The sequence below is a fragment of the Thermoascus crustaceus genome (genome assembly GCF_041956765.1).
Source record: "Thermoascus crustaceus strain CBS 181.67 unplaced genomic scaffold VTN00scaffold_1, whole genome shotgun sequence".
NCBI lineage: Eukaryota > Fungi > Ascomycota > Eurotiomycetes > Eurotiales > Thermoascaceae > Thermoascus > Thermoascus crustaceus.
Genome location: NW_027192527.1, coordinates 4,572,695 through 4,583,558, shown reverse-complemented (window position 1 = coordinate 4,583,558; position 10,864 = coordinate 4,572,695). Strand labels below are relative to the sequence as shown.

General features: G+C 49.7%; 5 protein-coding genes across 5 annotated transcripts; 4 read left to right on the top strand and 1 right to left on the bottom strand.

Moving 5' to 3' along the window:
* Window positions 1-93: 93 nt before the first annotated feature.
* Window positions 94-2,092, top strand: VTN00DRAFT_1647 (uncharacterized protein; the record flags this gene model as incomplete). The annotated part of the gene is made up of 3 exons (XM_069427777.1): window positions 94-367; window positions 437-636; window positions 692-2,092. The coding sequence occupies 3 exons, from the start codon at window positions 94-96 to the stop codon at window positions 2,090-2,092; spliced, it is 1,875 nt and encodes a 624-aa protein (XP_069292349.1).
* A 300-nt stretch (window positions 2,093-2,392) lies between these two features.
* Window positions 2,393-2,603, bottom strand: VTN00DRAFT_1646 (uncharacterized protein; the record flags this gene model as incomplete). Its single annotated transcript, XM_069427776.1, has 2 exons — window positions 2,393-2,478; window positions 2,534-2,603. 2 exons carry the CDS (start codon window positions 2,601-2,603, stop codon window positions 2,393-2,395), a joined length of 156 nt encoding a protein of 51 aa, XP_069292348.1.
* A 984-nt stretch (window positions 2,604-3,587) lies between these two features.
* Window positions 3,588-4,133, top strand: VTN00DRAFT_1645 (uncharacterized protein; the record flags this gene model as incomplete). The annotated part of the gene is made up of 1 exon (XM_069427775.1): window positions 3,588-4,133. One exon carries the CDS (start codon window positions 3,588-3,590, stop codon window positions 4,131-4,133), a length of 546 nt encoding a protein of 181 aa, XP_069292347.1.
* A 36-nt stretch (window positions 4,134-4,169) lies between these two features.
* VTN00DRAFT_1644 (uncharacterized protein) lies at window positions 4,170-5,340 on the top strand (the record flags this gene model as incomplete). Its single annotated transcript, XM_069427774.1, has 2 exons — window positions 4,170-4,789; window positions 4,869-5,340. The coding sequence occupies 2 exons, from the start codon at window positions 4,170-4,172 to the stop codon at window positions 5,338-5,340; spliced, it is 1,092 nt and encodes a 363-aa protein (XP_069292346.1).
* Window positions 5,341-7,104: 1,764 nt separating this feature from the next.
* Window positions 7,105-10,833, top strand: VTN00DRAFT_1643 (uncharacterized protein; the record flags this gene model as incomplete). Its single annotated transcript, XM_069427773.1, has 12 exons — window positions 7,105-7,237; window positions 7,328-7,464; window positions 7,540-7,622; window positions 7,700-7,797; window positions 7,872-8,001; window positions 8,067-8,186; window positions 8,307-8,448; window positions 8,508-8,638; window positions 8,717-9,050; window positions 9,204-9,309; window positions 9,400-9,439; window positions 10,746-10,833. 12 exons carry the CDS (start codon window positions 7,105-7,107, stop codon window positions 10,831-10,833), a joined length of 1,542 nt encoding a protein of 513 aa, XP_069292345.1.
* Window positions 10,834-10,864: the final 31 nt, after the last annotated feature.

Genomic DNA, 10,864 nt, shown 5'->3' with positions numbered 1-10,864 from the left:
CTGCGTCGCTGGTATGAAGTCATGCCTCGACGCGCTGCGGCCTCTCTGCTGAACCAGAGGAGCACCGGGGATTGACTTCGAGCAGAGCCCACGATGGCGCCGATGTCGCAGGAAGATATCGAGTGGTTCAAGTCCACCTTTCGCCCAATTCCAAGGCCGCAGCTGCCAGACGACTGCATCGAGTACTCACTGTATCTTATCCCGACCGACCCCGCCGCCGCCACCCCCGCGGTAACAGACCAGGTTGCAGAGACGCGATCGCGACTGCAGGAAGTCCAGAAGACAGCCGCGGAGCTTACGAAGGATCTATTGAAAGATTACATCTGGCAGCGTGAAGGCTTCGGTCTCGAAATAGCAAAAGAGAATGGTAAGCAAACCTTTTCTTCACACCCCAGGGACAGTTTTCGATGGTGGTACTGACCGCGTTTGTTTTTAGGGATCAGCTTCCTGCGCGGGAGAACGAGCTATGGTGACTCCATTGAAGACGAATGGGTGATCGTGTACATACTGCGCGAGTTGACAAAGAAACACAACGATCTTTGGGTCAAGGTGGTGGACAGCGATGGCGAGTTCCTTCTGGTCGAGGCTGCGGGGACCCTGCCCCCGTGGCTAGAACCGGAGGTGGCAGACAACAGAGTAAGTTTGCTCAAATATCCTTTGAAGTGGACTCTTCAGTACTAACGATGAATAGGTGTGGATACACCACGGGCAACTGATCATCATAAAGCCGAAGCACGATAAGGGCTCGAAGCGGAAAATAACAGAAAAGATATCATTGGAGGAGGCGATGAGGATCATGAAGGAGGAACCGAAACGGCTTCTCCACTCTACAATGATCGAGGAGGAAGCTTTCTACCGACTTCGCAATTATCCGAAGCAGATCGCTGAGAACATGCATCATGCCCTCGTGACGATTCCGCGCCGGATCGCCTACCTGCTACATCAGAAGCCGTCATATATTTCGCCAGCAGTGGAAGCTTTCTACCTCAGAGACCCAATTGCGCTGCGGCCTCTCAGAGCCAAGGACGAGAGCAATTTGACATTTAAGCCCGAGGATTTTGTCACCGTCAGCGTTAGGTTCACGAGGGTAGGATATGCACAGCTGAAGAGTCAGGATTTCCCAGCCCCAAAGACGTGGGTTGGAAAGCTGCCTCCGAGGACAGATCGAAAGGCGTATGGTCGCGCAGAACTGGGAATGAAGCTGTCATGCGGGTTCGAGATGCTGCTCTCCGATCCACAAAACCAGGACAAGGCGTCCGTGCGGGAGATGAAACTCTTGCTTGAAGATATTGATACCGGAGACGAGAGTCTTCCTACGGATGAAGAGATAGAGAAGCATTGGGGCAAGCGCGAGGATGATGAGAAGTGGTTGGACATCAGCTTTGAAGATCTGGAAGGGGAGCTGAGAGGAAGAGGCAAAGGAGATGGCAAGAAGCCAGGCGCGTTCGGCGATGCGAGCGCTCAGGAAAATCTTCAGCGGATAGTTGCCCGCTTTGAAGAATTTTTAAACGATGAGTCTGCAGGCTTCGAAGGGGCGGATGATTTCTTCAACGAGGACTCTGATGACGAGGAGTTCGGCGAGGACGAACTGAGCAGTGACGGAGAGGACAAAGAAACGTCATTTGACGAAGAAGAATTCTCTAGGATGATGAAGGAAATGATGGGGATGCCATCTAAATCTGATCTACCGAACGCAGCTCGGCCAACGGGAATACGTGGCAAGGTGGAAGAGGTAGACACCGACTCTGAAGAGGATGATACAGAACAGATCCAAGAGCTGTCGAGGCAGATGGAAGCGGAGCTCAGCGGAACGGGCGTGCTCGACCTGAATAATCACGCCGGAAAACGCCCTGCAGACAAGCAGAAATCGGTCAAAGGCAAGGCTGCTGTCCGTTCCACAGATGAGAAAGATCACCGGGATGAGCCTGAAGAGGACGAGGACATTGATGAGGAACAGAAAGCCAGAATCAACCTTGCTAAGAACCTACTGGAGAGCTTCCAGAGCCAGGGAGGCATGGCTGGACCCGGCGGGAATATGCTTGGTATGATGGGAATGAAGATACCGAAACCTTCCAAGGATGAACGGCCGTGAAACTCGGAGCCTTACGAAGTTAGAAAAAAAAGTTTAATATTTTTTCAATGGTTCAATCCCGTTCTATTGACCATAATCTAGGATGCTCTGCATATCCCTTGTATATCTCCGATAGGGATTATGAAGTGCCAACTTCTGCTCCTGCAGAGCTTCCGACGCATTCAAGATCCGCGTCCACTCTCCCTTCGAATACCCCCAGGTATCTGTATTCAGTCACACTTCCAGCGTCCGACCACACCACCAAGCCTTATCTTTGTCCAGGATAGGACATCGCACTCGATTCCTTATGACGATGGGGCTTCACTCTTTGGTGACGACATCTGCCGAATTGAAGGGCACCACCTCACCCTGGGTCGTCGTCATCGCAGGGGCAGTGTCTGTTCGCTCTGTAGGGATATTCAGCATCCTGTTCGTTTATTCACGGCGAGGAACGCCACTCACCATAGGTTGTGATTGGGAGAGCGACAGCAAGAGCCGCGAAGAGAGAGAAAACAGCAACTGTGAACTTCATTGCTAACGTCTCGATATTATTTTCCGCTGTGGCAGCAATATTATGACAAGATAAAATATGTCGAAGTATAGAAAACTGGTTTCAAAAGAGAGCAGAGAAAGAGAGCGGGTCGTCCGGCGACAATGAACGGCTGAGTCGAAAAGACCGACAGGAGAAACAGAAGAAGATGACTGCTTGAAGCAACTGGAAGAGTGCGTCTCAGACAAGTTAAGGAAAGAGAAGGACAACATCTACGTCGCTACATGGAGGAGCTCTCCAGAGATTATATAGATGAATGCCAAGCCACGGCATTGATATAGCACGCAATTAATAACTACATGCCCAAGATGCCGTTTACAGAACCCCAGGCACCGGATGAATCTAGTTCTTGCCAATTCAGGTGAAGGCCCACGACTACTAAGACGTACTCCGTAAGAGAGGCGTTGGAAATGGCGATCACCTGTTACAGACTGCCCTGCGGTAAGGCCACAAAGGGAAAAAGGCACGGACAGACGAGATGAAATGGAAGCAGGGCCTCTTCATGCTGACGACCACCCTTCCGGAAAGAGCAGAGATCCACTTGATCGACAGCACGGAAGGACGTTGTAGAGTATGGAGTATGTAGTATATAAGTCCCTGATCGTCACCACTGCGGCAACACGAAACGACGCTGGGAACTTGAGACAGGGTCTGTCAGGAAACACGCCTCCTTTCTCTCGACGAGCAGTCTTGGGAAACAGACCACAAAAAATTGCAGGTCGACAGAATGTAAATCGTTGTTTTTGTGTCTCACAATTGCAGGAGCACACGCCACCACCTGGTGATCAATGGTAAGACCGACTTGGGAGCGAATGACAACTCTGGTTCTGCGGAGAGGCGCTTCCAGCTCGCCCCGTTCCGGGCCTGCATCGCGTAGATGGTAAACCCCGTAGTACGCCCGGGACACGGATCATTTCCTGGAGGCATGTAACTCTTGTATTTTCGTAGGCTTGGAGCCATGAAAATATGACGCGTGACGGGGATCTGTGGAGGAGAGGTTACGAGATAACAGGACCGAGGAAGGAACAGCTTGCTGAGCCATCTAGGGATCCCTTTGAATCTGACACATTAAATTCTTGGATACTGTCGACATTGATATTCGTCCTCTGTGGTCATCCTGAGTCGTCCGTCCTCCGCAGCCTTGGTGATCGTCGTGTCGGGCAACGTCACCGCATTCGCCCCGATAGGAGTTCACGTGACCCTATCGTCTCGCCGATCCAGCCTCGCCTGCTCGCCGCAGACTCCTCGACGACGACCGGACAGCGTTGGGCGCTGCTGGATCCGTGGGGCTCCGCTTATCGAGGTCGTTCTCCCTCTTGTTCAGCATCTGCCGTTGGCGGTTCTATTTTCTCAATAGAAAAGAAAAGGAAGCCCGAATCCGGAGTCTTCTATCGCCTGCCTGTATCACCGGACCCCGCTTTCTGCAGCCTGAGAACGACCTCCGGCGGAGTCTCCCAGACCTGCCCAGACCTGCAACAACCCCAGGTTGCTCCCTGTGAGAAGCTGTTTTGAAAAACTTTTGTTGTCTTCAAGTTTCCGCTCTCGAGCATGGCGACTCCCGCTCACTGCTTCTACTGCTTCGAGTGCCTCTCCGCCTCGTTCGAGGGCCGTGAGCCTCCTAGCCTCGCAGACATCGAGGATCTCTGGGAGCAGCACGAGCAGGCTAAAGAACTCGCTGCTCTGCAAGAGAAGACGAAGTTGATCTCGCAGCGCGAGAAAGAAGAGTTGGATCAGCGTATCGATGATGACAGCGTGCATGATGGCGATGAAGATGACAACGGCGGGGCGAGCGAAGATCAGGACGAGCGTCCAGCCTCCTCCAAGAAGAATCGGCCGGGAACTCTCAAGCTCCCCAATATCACTCGACTGCAAAGCCAGTTGTCCTCTGGCTCCTCGAGCTCATCCTCGACGCCGTCGTCGACGTCCGCCAACTCGTCCCGCTCTGCTCTGTCTAACTCCACTACTGTGACATCTCCAGGATCCCAGTCGTCGTTTTTCGCGCAGCCGGAGCCGACCTTCAGACGTCCTAAACTAGATGAGAAAGCGTATCCGCTGTTCGTGACCTGGAACACCTTGTCGAGGAATGGCCACAAGTCCCTCCGCGGGTGTATCGGCACCTTCGAAGCACAGGATCTTCCCTCGGGCCTGAAATCCTACGCTCTTACGTCGTATGTATAGTCCCGTGATGGGCGCTCTGACTCCCTATACACCCTGATTGGGGACATGACAGTACTAATCCTAGAGCAGCGCGTTCGATGACACCCGCTTTTCTCCAATCCCCGCATCTCTTTTGTCTTCTCTCTCTTGCTCTCTGACTCTTCTAGGCAACTTTGAACCGTGCACCAATGCAATGGACTGGATCCTCGGGACGCACGGACTGCGCATATCCTTCATACACCGCGGCAGACGTTACGGCGCGACATATCTGCCAGACGTGGCCGTCGAGCAGGGCTGGACCAAAGAGGAGACCGTGGAAAGTCTGATGCGGAAAGCCGGCTGGGACGGCGGTCACGGTATTACGAGGAGGTTCCTTCGGGGCAGCAGCAGCAGCAGCAACGGCTCCGGCACAGGAAAACCCTGGGAGGAAGTCGCCGACTTCCGGGCAGTCAAGTACCGGGGCCTCAAGGCAAGCGCCAGCTATGCTGAATGGCAGGAGTGGAGAAAGTGGGTGCTTTCCCTGGACGACGGGCGGGAAAAGCTCCTCGAGCCTGTGAAATGAACGAAATGACGTTTCTGGTGCCCGCGCCAGCAGGATACGCTCTTGATGACTAGATTGATGGCTGCATTTTATTCCATATCTACTTGCCGTGCTAGTTAGTTTTTCGTTACTCTCAGTGGATGGTCATGGAACACGTAAAGGCGTTGGAATCGGACTTCTTTTTAATGGTACTTCCTCGAGCAAGGTCGGTTCCGGTAATCTACGTCTATATCTCCGCCTTAAGTGCAGAAAGCCTCACGATTTGTAACTTCTACTGTCACAGGTCAGCATAGATGTATGAAGATGCCATTCAACGTGATATTATCACATGTTGAAGTTGATAATCCAGCTCCGTGGCTATGAAGGGGGCAAAAAATTATGCCGTCAGCAGACAATCTTTTGACTGTTACAACAAAGTGGGATAAATATATGGAAATACAAATTATCAGAACGTGTAGGAATCAAGAGATGCATGAGCTTAATTAACAATTGATTTCCATTCTCTGCTTTCTTGCAGATGGATCTGTGAATGAACGCTGCTGCCCACTTCTGCCTCTCTCTCCCAGCACTAAATATTTAAAGCGCGCGACACCTCCCTACAGTACACGAGACTCAAGAACAGTATAACCCCATAAAACTGATGATTCCGCAATTCACTGATCTCAGATGGTGGGGAGGAAAAAAAAGAGTTTCTCGTTAGCCCAGCTGTCCCGATCGATCGACGATCGACGAAGGATCTGCCTCGTACATTTCCTTGGTGGGTCAGGGCCATGCAGAAAGTTTCTATAGTTTCTTCGGGAGCACCCGTGTTACCGGAGTGTGATGATAATACTATGAGGGGTATTTTTTCTCAGATCATGAGAAATGGGAAGTTAGTAGTAGGATCTGTATGCGGTGAATTTGAATGGGCATTAATATTCTTCATGCATTGAGAATGTATAAATATAGTAAGCATCAAATGCGAAGAGGAGAGAGAAAGCTACAGTTTCCACTTTCTTGCATCGATCATTGGCATTGTTTGTAGATCAGAAAAGTGATGTGGTGTGATGTGGGGTGAGTGATTATTCGTTTTATAGTGCTTACTACGGAGTAATGACCGCTTCCTGGCAGGTATGCCCAGTACAATCAGGTTTTTTAGGTGTTTGGAAGTGAGTGTCAACAACACAGTTGCCTGTTGCTCTCACATTTGCAGATGCACAGTGTCTGATTTCGTCGCGCTTATCATAATCATACTGCAGTGATAGCCAATTGTATGGAGTGGAGCCAGCGCCGTCGATCACGATAGCTAGGACTCCCAGCATACCCTACCACTTACCTATACTGAGGTACGGTGCTTCCCAAAAATCAGTTCAGGCTTAAGGGTCTAGCTCACTACCAAAGTCTTGCAGGCCTGATCAAAACTCTGACGGCTGGCATTAGTCGCGCTCGTCGAAGCTCGGTATCCACACCTCAGCGCTGGCATATAGCAATTGATAGTTTCTCATGAGTCACGGGTGCAAGGGGACACGACTCGCGCGCTTATTCGTCATGGCACGTTTTCGATATGACTCCGAAAGACTTGCGGGGCCGTCAAATTTTAGATGCAGAAGCATTTTAGCAGGCGGGGAAGAGGGAGCTTGTCATATATGACTGTTGTGCTCTGCATATATACCAAGTGAGGTGCTGTCCCGTTTTACTTCTGCGGTCGCTTTTGATGTATCACACCCTGCCAAGTACAGTACCTTAGGTACCTAGCTGTGCATACATTGCATCTCTTATCTTATCTCTCGTCTCGATCTCTTCGAGATGACGACCGACGAGAATTCCCCTCTGCTCTCATCCCAAGAGGTGTGGAAGACGAGCGACGTACCAGGCCACGATGTCGACGAAGAGAAGCAGCGTCGCTCTAATCTGCGTACTATCTATATGGGGTTTCTCGGTACGGATTTGGAATTGGACCCTTAGCTACCTATTTACCTAGGTACCCAATGCTTTGAAGCGTTGCTCGATTGCTGACGAATCGATTTAGGCGTTTTCCTCGCGAGTTGCGATGAGACGCTCGTGATGGCAACATACGAGGCCATCTCGTCCCAATTCCACAGTCTCACAGAAAGTGCTTGGTTGGTGACGAGCTACAACTTAGGTTACTACGTTTCTTTGCCAGTCGTGAGTTGCGCTTTTTATGCAGAAATACCGATTTATGTCAAGTTGATCACTGACGATATCCCTTGGCACACCCAGTATGGTACCCTGAGCGATATCTACGGCCGGAAGAAGCCGATTCTCTCTGCGTACTGTCTATTTGCAGGCGGCTGTATCGTGTCGTAGGGTTGACCTTTGTCCCTATTATTTCTGACCTTCGCTTTCAAGAAAGTTATACTAACTGGATACGATGATGAAGCGGCCTTGCCACCTCATTGACGCAGCTAGTCATTGGGAGGGTTATATCCGGCATTGGAGGGGCTGGTATGGTCGCGCTTGTTTCAGTGATCATTACAGGTGTGTAAATGTTTGAAAGTCTCTAAAATCGACCGGCTTAGCATATACAAACTTTTTTGACTTGAGATTTATAGACCTCGTCTCCCCCCCCCCCCCCGGCGAGGTCGCTGTTCTGCGAAGCTACGCCAACGTAGCTGCGATATCAGCAATGAGCCTTGGGGCTCCTATAGGTGGCCTGCTGACAGATACTATCGGCTGGGGATGGTAGGGTTCCCTATAATTCGGCTGGAGACTCCCGCAGCATCTCATGCCAAATGTTTATGCGATAGGTCTTTCATCGGGCAAACCCCCTGGTTATTGTGTGCTTCCTGCTCGCGGGATATCGACTGCCCGAACGGACACAGAAGGAGGAGGATCTGCTGGTGTCGCTTCGCGCGGTTCGCTTATCCGTGACATCGACTTTCTGGGGATCGTGACTTTTGCAGCCACGATAGTAAGTCTCCTGCTATGTCTGCACGTAGCGGGAACGAAAGGAGACCATGGTTCTACTCAAGCCTACTACCTCGCAGCTGCGTGCGCGATATTGGCGTCTGTTTCCTCTTGGTAGAGCAATTCTGGGCCCCGAGACCGTTGATACCGCTGTCTTTGCTGGCACAGGGAGTTGGAGGCTATTGCCTGGTGCAGATACTGCTCTTATGTTCTCGTTTCGGGGTAAGACTAGTGGCTCCGTATAACTGTGTGAGGGACTTGCTTGCTGAACACAAGAACAGCTGGTGACCAACATCGTGCCATACTTTACTCGGACCCGAAATATCCTCGGAGTCACGGCTTCTGCCCTCCTTGTTCCGACGTGCGTAGGCTTTTCTGTTGGGTCTATTATTTCGGGCCATGCGATCAGAAGGTTTGTAGTATCTTGTATTATGCTGTCGTGACCTCTACAGGGCAAGGGAAATGGGGATGCTGATGCAAGTTTCCACAGAACAAAACGCTACAAGACGATATCGATCGTCGCTCTCCTCATCTGCGTCCTATCATACTTCGTCATATTCCTGAGGTGGCGCACCGGAGCCAATCTGTGGGAATCACTCTATGCCTTCCCATCAGGTATCATGCAGGGCATCCTCCTCTCTGGCCAGTTCGTCGGCATGTCCCTGAGCGCGCCGAAGGACCGCGTGGCTACCGCCGTGGGCGCGTACTCTCTCAGCCAGCAACTCGGGCTTATGCTCGGAACCACCGCAGCCTCCGCAATTCTCCAGGGGGTGTTTGGACGTACGCTGTTGGAGAGGCTGGATGGGTTGCCGGATAAGAGTGAGGTAAGTTGGCAACATCCATTAACAGCAGTGAAGGACACTCCATTCACCTCATTATCGGGGACCTCTTCAACCTTTGGAGGACTTTTATATATCCCGACAGGACACCTAGATAACAGCCGATTTACTAACCCACCCATCTAACCCCATACACAGATCGTCAACCACATCCTCAACGATGCCAGATTCGCATTTACCCTCCCGCCTTCCGTGCAAGAAACCGTCCGCTCCAGTTTCCTCTACGGATTCCAATTCGTCCCATGTACGTAACATTACAGTCCACTACGCTACACTATTCCCCTTCCAATCCCTCCTCTCTTTGTCTAACGATGTATACCTATATAACATACAGTGTTCTCCACCATCGTCTGCTCCCTCGCGCTGCCGTCCTGGTGTTCACCAAGGAGCAGCAAATCGATTAATTAAGTTAATTAACCCCAGACCAAACCGGAACGGAAAAACGAAAACTGAAACGGGCTGAAAAAAAAAAAGATTATCAACGCTCCAGGCTTTCCTCTACCCAGGAAGGTACGAAAGGAAAAGGGAAAAAAAATAAGGGGGAAGCATTGCCTCAAAAAAAAAATACTACGAATGGGTACATGATACGGTATGACTATGATTGTGACGGCGTGGCAAGAAGCTATATAAGCGAGAGCAGTACGAAGCCGTTGGCTTCGTATCCTAGTCTTTTGCCGGTAGCGCAGCGGTTTGGCTCCTAGAATGCTCCCTAGGAGCCACTCCGTGACAATGATATGATGGAATATGATAATTGATAATGAAATGATATATTCGGAAATTTCTATGGCCAAGATAAGATATTCAAAAAGGGGGAAGATAAAAATGGAATAGAACAGGAAAGACAGGGGAAAAAGAAGGGGAGGGGGGATGTATATACTCTAAGGATGTATATATGTACAGTACAGTACATTATGGTTTTATAATGAATTGAAGCATCCCTAAATAGAAAAATAGAAAAATAGAATGAATGGATGGATGTATATATATATATATATATATACTATATACATACATCCATACACATCATTATTATGATTATTATGACCATGTCAAACTAAAGCACTATATGCCTGTGCATTCATTCCCATTTGAGTCTTGACTTACAAATTGTGACGGCGCTCAGGCGTAGCAATTAATGTATTAACTATGGTAGCTAGTCCTGTAAGATCCAAAGCATGAGGAAAGAAGAATTATGGGCATGGTGGGAGTTCCAAGATATAGGCGGATTGGTGCAGCAGAACCATACCGCCTATCTGACCGCCTACCTACTCAGTTCTACCAGTCAGTCCACGCCGCGCCGTCACGCAAATCAACAAACGGGGATCTATCATTATCGATTTTTCTATATGTCATCATTAATTAACCTACTTGGTCTGTTCTGTTTTCATATCACAAGTGTAATTCTTTTTTTTTAAAAAAAGCCAACCAGTCATTGCGCTCATCAATCACTCAATCAATCAATGAAGGTTCGAAAGATTTCTCAAATAATAAACACATACATGCAATATGTCAATTTGTCATTTGTCAAACGTCAGTAGTGCGAACTAGGTAGATAGATGCACAGATAGATAGATAAATAGATGAGATAGATAGATAGTCTTCAGACTTATCTTTCACTTCTCTTCTCTCCAAGGGTAAACAAGACAAGATAGACATGGTGGTAGAATGAGGAAATAAAAGCCCCGAAATGCAACTGTACTGTACTTGCGTTATGCACAGAGACCATCATTCAACAAAGGTCGGTCTGATCGACATGAATAGAGCATAGGTATAAAACACGCCAGGTAAGGCAAAATCAA